At 44.4% G+C, this 16,758-nt stretch overlaps 2 protein-coding genes across 3 annotated transcripts in view; one reads left to right on the top strand and one right to left on the bottom strand.

Annotated features, from left to right (window-relative positions):
- Positions 1-8,190: 8,190 nt before the first annotated feature.
- LOC132815160 (corticoliberin-1) lies at positions 8,191-14,762 on the top strand. Its single transcript, XM_060823973.1, has 2 exons — positions 8,191-8,203; positions 14,269-14,762. The coding sequence occupies exons 1-2, from the start codon at positions 8,191-8,193 to the stop codon at positions 14,760-14,762; spliced, it is 507 nt and encodes a 168-aa protein (XP_060679956.1).
- A 730-nt stretch (positions 14,763-15,492) lies between these two features.
- The window catches only part of trim55a (tripartite motif containing 55a), an 85,072-nt gene continuing 83,806 nt past the window's right edge, over positions 15,493-16,758 (bottom strand). For both annotated transcript variants that reach the window (XM_060824093.1, XM_060824094.1), the window contains one exon: positions 15,493-15,918. In XM_060824093.1, coding sequence (XP_060680076.1) covers positions 15,799-15,918 — 120 coding nt within the window. In that variant the 3' untranslated portion in view covers positions 15,493-15,798. The remainder of the gene's footprint in view (positions 15,919-16,758) is intronic.

The raw sequence follows: 16,758 nt of genomic DNA, 5'->3' as shown, positions 1-16,758 counted from the left end.
GGGTCTGGGTGAGTTACTCCTCAAAGCGTCAGTGTGGACTTGTTGGGCCAAATGGCCTGTTTCCATACTGTAGGCAATCTACTCTAATCTAAACTGCACTATCTACATCTCCACCTACTTAGTGTCATCTGCAAATTTACTAACCCATCCTTCTATGCCTTCATCCAGTTTATTTATAAAAATGACAAACAGCAGTGGCCCTAAAACAGATCCTTGTGGTAACATCACTAGTAACTGAACTCCAGGAAGAACATTTCCCATCAACCACCACCCTCTGTCTTCTTTCAGCCAGCCAATTTCTGATCCAAGCTTTTAAATCAACCTCAATCCCATGCCTCCATATTTTGTGCAACAGCCTATTGTGGGGAACCTTATCAAACACCTTACTGAAATCCAAATACACCACATTAACTGCTTTACCCTCATTCATCTGTTTGGTCACCTTCTCAAAGAACTCCATAAGGTTTGTAAGGCTCAACCTACACTTCACAAAACAATGTTGACTATCCCTAATCACCATAATCCTTTCTAAGTGATTATTAATCCTATCTCTTATGATCTTTTCTAACACTTTACCCATAACTGAAGTAAGGCTTACGGGTCTATAGTTACCGGGGTTATCTGTGCACCCCTTCTTGAACAAGGGGACAACATTTGCTATCCTTCAATCTTCTGGCGCTATTCCTGTAGACAATGTCAACATAAAGATCAAAGCCAAAGGCTCTGTAATCTCCTCCCTGGCTTCCCAGAGAATCCTAGGATAAATCCCATCCAGTCCTGGGGACTTATCTACTTTCACACTTTCCTGAATTGCTAACACCTCCTCCTTGTGAACCTCAATCACAAAAACAACATTGTCTTTTTCCAGTGTGAATACTGATGAAAACTATGCATTTAACGTTTTCCCCTATCTCCTTGGACTCCATGCACAGTTTCCCACTACTGTCCTTGATTGGCCTTAATCTTACTGTAGTCATTGTTTTATTCCTGATACATCTATAGAAGGCATTAGGGTTTTCCTTGATCCTATCTACCAACAACTTTTTCTGTCCCCTCCTGGCTCTTCTTAGCTCTTTCTTTTGGTCTTTCCTAGCTCACTTATAACCCTCAAGCGCCCTGACTCAGCCTTCATGTCTCATCCTACCATTAGTCTTCTTCTTCCTCTTGACAATAAATTCAACCTCTTTAGTAAGCCATGGCTCCCTCACTCCACCACTTCCTCCCTGCCTGACGGTACACACTTACCAAGGACATGCAGTAGCTGTTCTTTGAAAAAGCTCCACATTTCAATTGTGCCCGTCCCTTGCAGTTTCCTTCCCCATCCTATGCATCCTAAATCTTGTCTAATTGTATCATAATTGTCTTTCCCACAGTTATAACTCTTGCCCCGCAGTATATAATTATCCCTTTCCATCACTAAAGCAAAAATAATCGAATTGCGGTCACGATCACCAAAGTGCTCACTTACCTCCACATCTAACACCTGGCCGGGTTCATTACCCAGTACCAAATCCAATGGGCCTCGCCCCTTGTTGGCCTATCTGCATACTGTGTCAGGAAACCCTCTTGCGCACATTGGACAAAAACAGACCCATCTAAAGTACTCAAACTATCGTATTTCCAGACAATATTTGGAAAGTTAAAGTCTCCCATAACATTTACCCTGTTACTCTTGCTTCTATCCAGAATTATCTTTGCTATCCTTTCCTCAACGCTTCTGGAACTACTTGGAGGCCTATAGAAGACTTGCAACGGTGACCTCTCCTTTTCTGCTTCTAATCTCATCCCATACTATCTCAGTACACAAGTCCTCAAGCATCCTTTCTGCCACCATAATACTGTCCTTGATTAATAGTGCCACATTATATATGTTTACCATTGTCTCTGTTCTCACTCAAACATCTCAATCTTGGAACCTGCACCAACCATTCCTGTCCCTGCTCTATCCTTGTCTCAAAACTGGCCACAACATCAAAGTCCCAGGTATAAACCTGCTGCAAGTTCACCCACCTTATTTTGGATGCTCCTGGCTTTGAAGTAGACATACCTCAAACCGCCTTCCTGCTTGCTGGTGCATGCTTGCGACCTTGAAACTTTATTTCTGACCTCACAACTCTCAACTTCCTGGACAGTGGAACTACAATTTAGGTTCCCATCCTCCTGCTCAATTAGTTTAAATCTACCCGTATAGCATTAGCAAATTCCCCCCCCCCAGGTATTGGTACCCCTCTGGTTCAGGTGTGGACCATCCTATTTATAGAGGTCCCACCTATCCCAGAATGAGCCACAATTATCCAGATATCAGAATCCCTCCCTCTTGCACCATCCCTGTAGCCACGTGTTCAACTCCTCTCTCTCCCTATTCCTCACCTCGCTAGTACATGGGACAGGTAGCAAACCAGAGATAACAGTTCTGTTGGTTCTAGCTCTCAGCTTCCATCCTAGCTCCCTGAATTTCTGCCTTAAATCTCCATCCCTTTTCTTATGTCTTTAGTGCCAATTATCTCTCTTTTTTCTCTCTCTCTCTCTAAAGAGACAGCCGCACTATGGTCCAGTGAACTATGACAACTTTACCCATCACCTTTTAATTATAGAGTCCAGTTGATTCTCTCTGTATGACTAAGTTTCATATTGAACATTGTATTTAACACAAGGGAACAAGAACATCAATATCTTTATTCTATTCATTTGCATACATTACTTAAAGACTTACTTCCCAGGGGATTGATAGTTCACATAAATGCACAGTTAAATTCATGAATCATGTAGCAGTGCTCCATTGTGCGTGATGCTTTTAAATAGATTTAAAAGATATGTTAAATTCAAAGGAATCATTACAGAAATTGCGTTAAGAAAGATTGCCACAGATGCTTAATACTGAATTATCACTTCAATTGGAGGGAATGTTTCTTTAAATTTCCCAGTCAAGGTCAGTAGGGGCAGATTCTAGTCCATAATTTATAAATGACCAATGAATAAATATGTGGAGCAGTCACAACATCGACAGCAATAACAGACTTCTACTTATTAATTACCCCGTTGCACGGTGGCTCAGTGGTTAGCGCTGCTGCTTCACAGCACCTGCTCCCAGCTTCAGCTCCAGCCTCAGGTGACTGTCTATGTGGAGATTGCACGTTCTCCCCGTGTCTGCGTGGGTTTACTCCGGGTGCTCTGGTTTCCTCCCACACTCCAAAGATGTGCAGGTTAGTGAATTGGCCATGCTAAATTGCCCCATAGTGTTAACTGCATTAGTCAGAGGGAAGTAGGTCTGAGTGGGTTACTCTTCGGGGGGTCGGTGTGGACTTGTTGGGCCGAAGGGCCTGATTCCACACTGTAGGGAATCTGATCTGAAAATTTTGGAAAGATGAAAACTAATTATAGATGAATATGAAAGGGTAAAGAAAAGTCGATTTATCTATCATGCCTATCCCGGCCTGAAGATTGCACATGTGAATAATGCAGCCTAAAAGAAACAGCTGGCTTTATACAGCACCTGTAATATGGTAAATTCTTCTGAATGTTAGTTTGATATAAGCCAATATTATGGCAGATGGTGAAAGGTTGCAGCTCTGATGAACAGTCATCTAAATTCAAAATGTTTGCTTGCTCACGCTCCATGAATGTTCTCTGACCCGCTGTGTTCTGCAGCATTTGCTGTATTCAGTACAGGTTCCAGCAGCTGTAGTAATTTGTTACCACATTGTTTTAAGGGGTGTCGTAATGGAGACAAGGCAGGCTGGACTGTTTGCAGAAGGGATTTCAAAATTTAGGGTCTGGACAGCTGAAGGCACAGTGATCACTGGTGGAGAAATTAATATCAGGAATTCCCAAGGGGCTAGGATCAGATGAGTGCAGGGATCTCTGAGCATGGGGGTTTGGAGGAAGTTGCAGAGCTCGGATAGGATGATGCTGTGGTAGATCTTGAAATCAAGAAAGACACTGTTAAAATCAGGCTGAGCAAGCATGAGGGAGATGGTAAATCTACCATGGAATTAGAGGGACATGTGTGACAGAGTTTGGGATGGCCTCAAATAGCATTTTGAATGTGGGACACGTATGGGCTGACCCAGGTGGAACTGGTCACGTTCTCGAGGTTGGAATGAGCAGCATTAGGAACGTGCTGATATGTGGTCAGCAGCTTAATTCAAATATGATCAAAAATGATCACCAAGATTGCAAACAGTGTCAGGCTGTTGCCAGGGAGGTGGGGCTGGAATCAGCAACTAGGGATCATGCTGCAGCTGGACAAAACTCTGGTGTGGCCACATTTGGAGTATTTGTGTACAGTCCTGGTCACCACATTATAGGAAGGATGTAGAAACTTTGAAAAGGGTTCGGAGGAGATTTACTAGGATGTTGCCTGGTATGGAGGGAAGGTCTAATGAGGAAAGGCTGAGGGAATTGAGGCTGTTTTCGTTAGAGAGAAGAAGGTTGAGAGATGACTTAATTGAGACATATAAGATAATCAGAGGGTTAGATAAATTCGACAGTGAGAGCCTTTTTCCTTGGATGGTGATGGCTAGCACGTGGGAACATAGCTTTAAATTGAGGGGTGATAGATATAGGACAGATGTAAGTGGTAGTTTCTTTACTCAGAGAGTAGTAGGGGCATGGAACACACTGCCTGTAACAGTAATAGACTCGTCAACTTTAAGGGCACATAAGTGGTCATTGGATAGACAGATGGATGAGAATGGAATAGTGTAGGATAAATGGGTGTCAGATTGGTTCCACAAGTCGTTGCAACATCGAGGGCTGAAGGGCCTGTACTGCGTTGTAATATTCTATGTTCTAGAGTTTTTTGCAGGAACCTAAAATAATAACTTAGGCTGTCAGAATATTTAATTGAATTAAATATCTGCTGATCCTGTATTAAAGCCTGACAAGTTAGCGATATTGGAGGTGGTCAATGGAGTTGGTGACGAGGTAGAGCTGGGTATTGTCAGTACACATGGGAAAGCCAATGCCACCCTTTTGGATGATGTCATCAAGGGGAAGAACAGAGCTGGGAAACAGCGAAGGGTGAAGGACAGATGCTTGGGGAACACCAGAGCAAGAACAAGAAGGGAAGTCATTGCAAATAATCCTCTGCCTCTGGCCCTGATTAGATGCTTAAAAATGTAACTAGGCAAGTGTAGTGCCACACAGCTGCAGGACAGCTGGGTTAGGAAGGTTTGAAAGCTAAGCTCAGACAGGGTCCCTGATGAATATAAAGAAAGCAGGAAAGAACTCAACCAGGGAATTAGGAGGGTAACAAGGGGCCATGTAATGACCTTGGTACATAGGGTTAAAGAGAATCCCAAGGCATTCTATGGATACATTAAAAACAAGAGGGTAACTAGGGAGAGGATAGGACCTCTCAAGGATAAAGGAGGGAACTTGTACTTGGAGGCAGAAGATGTGGGTGAGATCCACTATAAATACCACAGGAGAAACATCACAGCAGCGCTTCACAGGAGGCTCCAATAGCACTGATGATGTTTCCTAGCCAGGGAACGAAACGTTTGCAGCAAAAACTTCCAGCTCGGCGAACAGAACCACAACAACTTTTGCTGAAACTCAAAGGAAATCAAATACGTCCTGATATGTCACTGTTACTGGTATCACTAATTCAAAATCATGTTGATAACTTCCCTATCCATCCAGCTTCCTTCTGAAAGCCGCCAATGAATTAATTCCTGCTGAAATATGCAACCTATTTCAACAGCTACCAGTTGTTTGCAATAAATAAATATTTTCTCTATGCTTTACTGATGAGCACTGGTGACTCACTCTATGTTTTTCTAACTATCTTGCTAAAATAATCTATCAGAATCTAATCCCTCTATATTGAAAAGGGATAAAAACACCACATATCCTTTATTAGATTTTTGGATACCCTCCACTGCCTTACAACCACTGAAGCATTTTAGAAATTATTCAATGAACAGAATGGAAAATGCAATTTATAGACAGTATGGTCCCAGAAACCTCAATGCAATTATAAACAGATAATCAGTTTCGTTGACATTAGTTCAAGTACAAATATCGGAGTGGACTTTGGGGAAACTGCACCCACTTTAAAGTATGTAGTCATACTTCACTGAAGGCTGTATTCTTTCAAAGTGAAAAAGATCATTGCTCTAAGTCTATCACGATAAGTAAGGGTGTCAAGCAAATTGATTTCCTCTGAACCTTTCAGAAGGACATGACATCTTCTGTATAAGGATGTTATATTCGGGCGCAATATTCGAGGTACCCTGTACAGCTGAGCAAAGGTCTTCTACAAGCTAAGAACTGTATTTGTAATTTCATATCTAATTACCTAGTTTTGCTTCCTAACCTCTTTCACCACATTCTCATAACACAATTTGTAGGTCTTCAATGTTTTATTAAATACAATTACTCAGATCATCCATCCACGGAACAACCTGGAACTACTCAAGCACAAATGCATAGCATTTCACTTGCCAACACTGTAAGACATGCTACTGAATGACCGTCTTGCAGATTTACTGAAGGTTTATATTCAGAATTCTTTGTAATGATATATGAGCCACACATGTGCACTCATTCACCCAGATAATGTTTCCCACCTCCCCATGGCTGAATGTAGAGTGGGGGTAAAGTCTGGAATAAATCTTCAACTTTCCTTGAGCAGAAATAATATTTTACAAAGGAACATGCATGAGGCAAATGTTAATTAAATAATTAAACTTCATGTCTGATTGTACCTAAATAAGATCGACATTTCGGGCAAAAGCCCTTCATCAGGAATCCTGATGAAGAGCTTTTACCTGAAATGTCGATTTTCCTGCTCCTCAGATGCTGCCTGACCTGCTGTGCTTTTCCAGCGCCACTCTAATCTAGACTCTGGTTTCCAGCATCTGCAGTCTTTGTTTTTATCTATACCACACACATGGCAATGCTTCAACAAGATTCTCCAGAATTGGTTCAAGTTATAAAGGGATGGTGGTAAAAGATGGCCTTGATAGCTTTGCCCACATTCTCAAAAAAATACAAAAATAAACAAATTATAATTATCAAATTACTTTAGAAATACAGACTGGCTATTAGCCAGGCTTGTGCAATAGGTCTTATAAACAGCGTATTAATAAATAATTAGATAAACTGCTTTCACTGGGAGTGGGTGAGATGGAAATGTTGGTCAGAACATTGCTTTCTCTGCTCTTCCAACTGTGCCATGGAACCATTTTGCCAATTGCTTAAGAGGTCAGGTCTCAGTCTAATATCTCATCAAAAAGGCAACGTTTCTGACACTGTAGTGTTTGCTAGTGCTGTACCACAATGTTGGCTTCATCTTCCAAGTAGCTTGAAACACAAACCTCTTGAGATTTAGATGATTATGTTGCAAACTGCTTCCTGGGAACTGTGCAAACATCCGAAAGATGTGATTTGTACACCGTCGGGTGGAAGCCCTTCACGTTGAGTGGCTCTTCTGTTGAAGACTTGATGGCCACATACACGCAATCAATGACACCCTGCACCTGGGGAAGTCCTGAGATGCCTCTAAATCTGATTGATCTCTCCTCCTGATGAAGAAGATGATTGTAGAATCACACATCGCTAGCCCACATGAACATGGTATTAGTCACATCCTTGATTCACCAATGGGGCGCAGATTGGGAAGTCCCACACATACCTCCAGTGGATCCCTGAAAGAGCCACTGACATATAATTTGAGGCACAGTGACTTTCAGGGCCATTGGTATTGGGTTTCCACCAGAACACCTCAAACTCAACTCATGCTGCAATGTGGCGGGAGATATCAGGTTTGTTAGCTTTTGTTCGATCTCCCCCTTTTCTAGGTTTTTTTTGTACTCCGTTGTGGTAATGTGAATATTGATGAACTTGTATCATGCTGAAGATTTTTATCTTGAACCTATCAGAACAATTGCAGGAATGCCTAATTTCGAACAATTGCAAAAATTGTTACCTCTGGAGAAAAGAATGCTGATTGGTTGGAAAGTTTAGTCCAATTGGCTAAGGCAGTAGCATGGAAACAGAAAATAGGAGCAGGAGGAGGCCATTTGACCCTTTGAGCCTGCTGTGCTGTTCATTATGATCACAGCTGATCATCCAACCCGATAGCCTGTTCCTGCATTCTCCCTCACAACCTTTGACCTCTTTATCCCCTAATGCTGTTTCAAACTCCTTCTTGCTTTAGCTTCTGCTGCTTTCCCTGTGGTAATGAATCCCGCAGGTAAACCATTCTCTGGGTAAAGACTTTTCTCCTCATCTCACTCTTAAATCATTTACCCCATATCCTTAGAATGTGACCTCTGGTTCTAGACTCTCTTGTCATCATGAATTTTGTTCCTGCATTTACCCTGCCTAGTTCTGTTAGAGTTTTATAGGTTTCTATGAGATCCCCCTGACTCATCTAAACTCCAGTGAATACAATCCTAATTATTGTGATCTCTCCTTATGCTCAGTCCCATTATCCCAGGAGTCAGTCTGGTACACCTTAGCTGCCCTTCCTCTATAGCAAGATTATCTTCCTCAGATAAAGACGCCAAACCACACACAATATTCCAGGTGTGGTCTCACTAAGGTCTTTATAATTGTAGCGAGACATTCCTGCTCCTGTGATGAAAAACTCTCACTCTGAAGGTCCATTTGTTTTCTTGACCATGTGCTGCGCCTTCATTTTAAAAATGTGGATAAAAGAGTGGACAATCAGCGATTAAATAATGTGGAAATATACGGTGTATAAGCCATCAGATAGTTCAAAACAAGCTCAGTGGCTTGAACGTTTTATTTTGTTTGCAGGGAATTGGTTCCTGTGCGTGAATGCAAGTCACTTCTAGCAAGCACCACTGAGCTATGTTGAGAATTTGGCTGATTAGCTTGAATTGGTAATATATCCATGAAGACACTGAGGGTTGTTCTGTAGGTGTCGTCCAACCATACCCAACCAAAGCTATTTGTTTTGAGTTTTGAGAGCCTGGGATGTGCTCTGCCTGTCAGGGAACATCCTGTTTGATTCTATCCATCGGTGATTGAGAATTACTGCCTACATGCCTGGCATCATACTTTCACTGAAATTCATACATGAGCTCATTTAATTGTGATGTTAGTATCCTGCTGGTGGAAAGTATTACTTGAGAAGCCATTGCATATGAGCAACATGAAATGGTTTATTTAACTTGCTGTTCAAATGTATAAAATTCTTTACCTTTCCAGGGTAATTTGAGCTAAACCAGAAGTGTGATATACAGCAAAAGAATACAAGTCTAAAAGGGTTGTAAGATCATTGGGTGCATATCTGTACAAATTATGTTTCAGTTGTTTCAGGAAGCTTAAGAAAGTGATTAATATGATGCATAGGACATGAGCTTTATCATTAATACAGAGTTCAAAAACACAAAATAATAGTGAAGCATTAAATAACATTGGTACAGTCACAACTGGATAATTTTGTCCAGTTCTAAAACACCATTCCTTAGGGAGAATGTGAAGACATTAGGAAGTGTGTGTAAAAACAAGAATGGTTTGGAATTGAGAGACTTTAGTTGGTAAATATGATGTAGGTTCTGGAACTCCTCTCAGCAGCACAGTGGCTCAGTGGTTAGCACTGCTGCCTCACAATGCCAGAGTCCTGTGTTGAATTCCATCCTTGGCCAACTGTTTCTGTGGCATTTGTACATTCTCCCCATATCTGCGTGGTTTTCCTCTGGATGTCCAACTTTCCTCCCACAGCACAAAGATATGAAGGTTAGGTGGAGTAGCCATACTAAATTGCCCATAGTGTCTAGGGATGTGCAGGCTAGGTAGGTTAGCCATGGGAAATGCCGGATGCTAGGGTAGTGGGGTGGGTCTGGGTGGGATGCTCTTCAGAGGGTTGGTGTGGACTCGATGGGCTGTATGGTCTAATTCCATACTGTAGGGATTCTAAGAAGAGATTGAGTAGTGATCTGCCAAATCAGGAGAGAGAGAGAGAGAGAGTAGGCATGAAGACATTGCTTTAAATAAAGAATTGAGAAGGCACTGATTGAAGCTTCCTGACAAAATGTGACAGGAGGATAATTTTTAATGCAGCCGGTGCTTTGGGTCTGGAGAAGCCTGTCTGAAAGGTGCTGGAGCAGCTTCCACTGCTGTTGTGAAGGAGAAATTATATAATTACCGGTGGAGACAGATGTTAGCTTGTAAGAGGAAGGGTAAGTTAGTGTTCGGGAGCAGGCAGGGACAGGGTCTGTCCTGCTTTGCAACCATTCTGTGATTCCAAACTTTAATTATGTTTTGGCAAGCTAGGTCAAGAAAATAACTAACGAGACAATCGAATAAAACAAAGAGCTGCCTATACTGGATATCAGAAACCAAAGCAGAAATTGCTGGAGAAACTCAGCGGGTCTGGCAGCCTTCGGAGAGAGCGAGAAACAGAGTCAACCTTTTGAGTCCGGGAATCTTCTTCACAACTCCGTCCCAATGTTCCACTATTTTTCTCTCTCTACAGATGCTGCCAAGACCTGCCGAGTTTTTCTAGCAATTTCTCTGATTGATGATATATGGAACACGGCTTTATCAATAAGGGCACAGAGTTTAAATCACAATGTCATGGTGAACTTTTAAATAACAATGGTGCAGCCATTCTGTGATTCCAATGATCCAAAGTACCCTCCTCAATGGGTAAAAAAGAGGAAACCGCATGCCTTTCCTGGGATTCATTACGAAGTGTATCAGAGGGAGATGCAGAATAGCAGGGTGGCAACAACTTGGTCATCATTACTGGGCAAGATGCAAATGTTCGGCATAAAACTATATATTAGGAGAAAGTGAGGACTGCAAATGCTGGAGATCAGAGTCGAGAGTGTGTTGCTGGAAAAGCGCAGCAGGTCAGGCAGCATCCGAGGGGCAGGAGAGTCAACGTTTCGGGCATAAAATTCCTGATGAAGGGCTTTTGCCCGAAACGTCGATTCTCCTGTTCCTTGGATGCTGCCTGACCTGCTGCGCTTTTCCAGCAACACACCCTCAACATAAAACCGTATATTGGAAATAATAAACAAGAAAAGCGTATTGAGAAAATGCATATCACGCACGCGTTATAAACTCTGGAGCTTCAACCATCGCAATGAACAATTTAACAAAGAACAATGAACAAAATAACACAGGGACAGACGCTTCGGCCCTCCAGTCTGCGCCGACATGTTTTCCCATTCCGTACTAAAACTGTCTTCACTCACAGGATTCATATCCCTCTATTCGCATGGTATTCCTCCAGGTGTTGGAGATTATATTTTATGTTAAAACAGTTGCCCCACAATTAAACTTTAAAAGTGATTCGCAGCACTAGATTCCTAAAGATTGGTTGTCTGCGTAGATTTCCTTCTCAAAAATCAACCCAGTAAAATTGAGAGTGACCCTGATTCACAGACAGACTGATCGGAACAGGAGAGGGGTCTGTTTTGTTCGGCTGGACAAGAAATGATTCAAAACGTACAGGAAGGAATCTGACTCTTACAGACGGGCAGTGTTGGAGTAACGCTGTGAGAGATCTTCCAAGGTATGCCCAGCAAACTGGTTCAAATCACCATCACCTCAAAATGCGTGGGAAAACCATTCAGCAAAGTTTTCTGTTTGTGTTTATTTGTTTCTGGACTAGCCGAGTAGCAACATTCCGCGAAATTCGTTAGGGCGCACATTTCATTCAGAATATACATTTCCTTCTGCACAGAATCTTTTCGTGTGAAGTAGTTGTCTCTTTGCAAATGTTTTCCTAAAAACCAGAAAGGGGGAACAGCCTCGGCAGCAGTGGAAACGAGAGACACCCAGTTAGCTCAGGGAGAATTGGCCGGGCTGGGGATTTCAGCACCTTGGACAGTTCTCTCCACTTCAAGCCGCTGTGTCTCTCTGGCAAACTCACTCAGAGCCCCCCCGCCCCCCCAACTGTGAATACGGGAAATCTCCAAACCCACCCTTAGCCCTAATAGCCTCGAGCAAGCTCTAATTCCCTTACAACTGGAAATTTCCCCTCTGAATCCAATTTCAATAGCTCGGGCTCCCTGTAACACTCCTCAAAACGAATCCCGAAGGTTTTGAAATGGACGATAATCTGGGCAGAAACACCAACAGAAATTACTGGAGAAGCTCAGCAGGTCTGGCTGCAGCTGTGGAGAGAAATCAGAGTTAACGTATCGGGTCCGGTGACCCTTCCTCAGAATTGGATAATCTGGGCTTCATTCTCGCCTTCAGTCTGCTGTCTGTTAACCTGGTTTCAATCGGGGTGGGGTGGGGAGGGGGCTGGTTCTCTATATGAACCTGTGGGTTTCACAAATTACCGATTACTGGGGAGTGGAGTTCCCCCCCCCCCACCCCGCGGTTAGAGAGAGAAAGAGAGTGAGTGTCTGTGTATGAGAAAGAGTGTGTGTGTGTGAGAGAGACTGTGTGAGAGAGTGTGTCTGTGTGAGAGAGAATGTGTGTGTGTGTGAGAGAGTGTGTGTGTGTGTAAGAGAGACTGTGAGAGAGAGTGTATGTGTGAGAGAGAATATGTGTGTATGAGTGTGTGTGTGTGAGAGAGTGTGTGTATGAGAGTGTGTGTGAGAGACAGTGTGTGTGTGCGTGTGCCTGTGTGAAAGTGTATGTGTGTATGTGTGTGTGAAAGAGTGCGTGTGTATGTGTGCCTGTGTGAAAGTGTGTGTGTGAGTGTGTGTGTGTAAGAGAGACTGTGTGAGAGTGTCTGTGTGAGAGAGAATATGTGTGTATGAGTGTGTGTGTGTGTGAGAGAGTGTGTGTATGAGAGTGTGTGTGAGAGACAGTGTGTGCGTGCGTGTGCCTGTGTGAAAGTGTATGTGTGTATGTGTGTGTGAAAGTATGTGTATGTGTGCCTGTGTGAAAGTGTATGTGTGTATGTGTGTGTGAAAGTGTGTGTATGTGTGCCTGTGTGAAAGTGAGTGTGTGTGTGTATATGTGTATATCAGAGAAAGAGAGAGAGACAGAGAGAGAGAGAGTGGTCTCCTCCCCCTCCCTTTTCATTCATAAATGAGCCGGCACCAGGCTCCCATGCTCTGCGTCATTAAACAGGCTACAGACGTGATACCCAAAGCTGAGAAGGAAGTATAAAAGTCCAGGAATCAGTCTGTCCCCCCAAATAACTTCCTACCAGCTTGCAATCTCATCTGCAGGGAGCGAACGTCGGCACTGGCCTGACTATCCTCTGCCGTTAAGAAGTTACACGGTATGTATTTCCTCATCATTCTCCAACCATTTGTTACTTAAATACAAAATGCAATCTGAAGTTGATTCTTATCCTGCCTCAAAGATTAGGGACTTGTTTTTCAAAAGAAAAGAACGCGAGGAAAATCTCGACAGAATTTTTGACTGGCATTTTCTATTCGAAACGCAGCATGTCTCCAATATTCGCTCCAAGATTTCCGGATTATTTTGCTGTCTGTTAACTCGATTCGTGTCGTGTTAACATGATTGTGACTGCTCTGTGTGATTTATTCTCGTTAACACTGGGTTACAGAGGCGGCTGGGTTTTTGAGAAGGAAAATAAAACAAAAAAAAGTTTACAAACTGGTTCAGATAATTAATTGGAAACATGGAGTTTTTAATGTTAAGATGTAAAGACTTGGCCATGCAGGATGTGTGCGTGTGTGTGTGTTTATGTGTAATTTCTTGCTCATGCAACGTTTACATTTCCGCATTTCTCACGCGGAAGTGACTCGCCAGTTTCCCCTGTTTAATTTGCTGTCAATGATTTCTCCTGAAATGATGGGTCAAAGTCAACTAAGCAAAAAGGCAAAGAGTCTGAGAGGCGCCGGGTGCAGTTCCTGTGGTAGGGCTGTGAGCTCACGTTAAGTTCCAGTCAGCGAAGTGATCCCCTCAATGATCCGTTCCCCACTCACTGAAAGAAAAACGAAATGCTACCTAATTCTGGCCCGTGGTTGGATAAATGTGACAGGAGCTGAGGATTTGGTGCCGTTCAGGATTTGGTGCCAAGTTTAGGATTTGATGACAATTTAGGATTTGGTGACAGTTTAGAATTTGGTGACAGTTTAGGATTTGGTGCAGTTTACGATTTGGTGACAGTTTAGGATTTGTTGCCAGTTTAGGGTTTGATGACAATTTAGGATTTGGTGACAGTTTAGGATTTGGTGCAGTTTAGAATTTGGTGGCAATTTAGGATTTGGTGACAATTTAGAATTTGGTAACAGTTTAGGATTTGGTGCAGTTTAGGATTTGGTGCAGTTTAGGATTTGGTGACAGTTTAGAATTTGGTGACAGTTTAGGATTTGGTGACTGTTTTTGTCTGGTTCTGTCTTGCAGACTGGCAGCCCCCTGTCATGAAGACTCCGCTGCTGTCCTACACGGTTATCCTGCTTGTTCTCTTCTTCCGCAGTGGGCATTGCCGAGCCCTGGATAGCTCCACAGCCAGCAGGACCCGCCCGGATCCCCAGGCAGCACTCCAACAGTCCCTTGGCCCATTCTGGATCCGCGACGGGGAGGAATACCTCATGCTCCCGGGCAAAGATTCCAAGGACAGCGCTGGGGTCTCCCCCGCCCGCTGGCAGATGGTCCTCTCTGAGCCGACTTTCCCGAAGCACATTCTGCGAGACCCAGTTGGAGACTTGGAGCGAGTTAGCAGCAGATACCAGGCTGAGAGGGGTGGGATGTTAGACAGAGAGAAGAGGTTAGACGACCCTCCGATCTCCTTGGATCTAACATTCCACCTTCTCCGGGAAGTGCTGGAAATGGCCAGGGCTGAGCAAATGGAACAACAGGCTCACACCAACCGCAAAATAATGGAGCTCATCGGCTGAGAGAGAGGGGGAGGGAGGTGTCCCCACCAGGAACATCGATCACAGCGCTGCTCTGACACTAGTGTTTATTTTTATAGCGCTAAACTGTTACAGTGTGCAGTTCCACCAACCCAATCCTGTAGCTGACAGTCCAGTGTAGAAATGTAGTGAATAAACGTATCGGTGCTCAATCATGTTTCATGTGTAAGAGAATGTCTGATATTTATATTTTTTAATAAAAGCTGCTTTATGCTTTATTGTGGAGCCAATGTCCTGTTCAATTCTCCTGGTCGTAGCAGAGGGAGGTGCCCGCGGGTCACCCGGGCACGGAAACCCTGAATAAAAATCGCCCTTTTGCTTCTTTCTTGCGTCGAGTTGTTTGCATTTTCCGAGGCTTGTAGCGACAAGGAAGCACTTATTCAGTGCGCTCAACCCTCAGGCAACCCCTGGGAAGGCGATCCAGCCAATCGCACGTCCCACGTTTTGTCCGAAGGCGACCACCCCTCCCATCTCCCCCAGCTCTCCACCCCCACTCTCCCAACCCTCTTGTCCCACCCCCACTCTCCCAACCCTCTTGTCCCACCCACACTCTCCCAACCCCCTTGTCCCACCCCCACTCTCCCACCCCCCTTGTCCCACCCCCACTCTCCCACCCCCCTTGCCCCACCCCCACTCTCCCACCCCCCAGCTCCCCACCCACACTCTCCCACCTCCCCTTCCCTCCCCCAGCCCCCCACTCCCAATTTCTCTGCCTGACTTCTGGCGCTCCCTGGCCTCCGGCTAAAGGGGGCGATTGAAAGGGTTAGTATTTGCCGAGCCCGGGGCGGGGCGGGGGGGGGAGGTGGGGAATGATATCGGAGACTGTCCCATCGGAGAGTTTGGGCAGGTACTTCCCATCGGAATTAAACAAGCCCTCGGTCACCAAAGCACAAAGACCCAACAGTTATCCAACTTGGAGCAGGGGACCCAGGGGTCAGCTTCGCAATGAGTCCCCGCTGTTGTTTTGGAAGGGTTCCGCTGTTTGCCTGGATGTGGTGTTTTCTCTCTCTCTCTCTCTCTATTTCGCCAGCGAGTTTAACCAGGAAAAGGAGAAGACGTGGCGACTTCCCTCTCCCGCTTTCTGTCCCCCGCCGCTTGTATCTTCGCCTTGGCCGGTAACACAGCTATCAGAACCAGTCTGTAATGGGGAGACACAAAGACATTTGGTTACTTCAGTGGCCATTAATAGCTCCCCTGGAGCCTGGCAGTTGGATCTCCCATTCCTCCCCCTCCAACCACACCAAGCCCAGCGCCTTGGCACTATCCCTCAGGGCCAGACCCACCAGAGGATAGTAGGGGGTGAGACCCGGGATTGGGGCTAAAAGAGGGCTTTGGGCGCTGCTGAACTCTGGAGCTGAAACAGCTCGTTTATCTCACAGCTTCTGGGCATTTGTAACAACGTTGAAGCAACAATTCGACAAATCGGAAGCAGACACAGAAATTGCTGGAGAAACTCAACAGGTCTGGAGAGGAAGCAGAATTAATGTGGAGAGTCCATTGACCGTTTTTTTCCGAAGTCCTCTCGTTAACTCTCTTCTCTCTCTCTGTGTGTGTACAGAGGTTGCCAGACCCGCTGAGTTTCTCCAGCAATTGCTGTGTCTGTTTCCAACATTTCTCTATTTCTGCCATAACATCCCCTCGCGTGAAAACCCGACATTGGGTGGGAGACCGCCACACTGACTCCAATAACTCCCTGCCTCGACTTCCTTCGGAACACCAGACTTAAGACACACGTTTTTTCGATTCCTGCTCCCATTTCTCCAGCTGTTCACACCTTCCCGCTACAGGGAGCGGCTCCGCCCAGCCTGCAGGACCAAGTTGCATTTCTAAAGTCTCCAGGAATTTTAGTTTTCCCGCGGAACGTTCTGACTGAGCGAAGCTAAATGTAACAACCAAGTTGGTGATGACCTTGAAGGCTGGAATTGCAGAGACGAGTTGGAGTATTATTTGCTAGAATTAGGAAATAGTGCTGTACAGG

Source organism: Hemiscyllium ocellatum, chromosome 4 (assembly GCF_020745735.1).
Source record: "Hemiscyllium ocellatum isolate sHemOce1 chromosome 4, sHemOce1.pat.X.cur, whole genome shotgun sequence".
NCBI classification, from domain to species: Eukaryota; Metazoa; Chordata; class Chondrichthyes; order Orectolobiformes; family Hemiscylliidae; genus Hemiscyllium; species Hemiscyllium ocellatum.
Note: the sequence above shows the minus strand (reverse complement) of the source record. Positions and strands in the feature narration are given on the sequence as shown.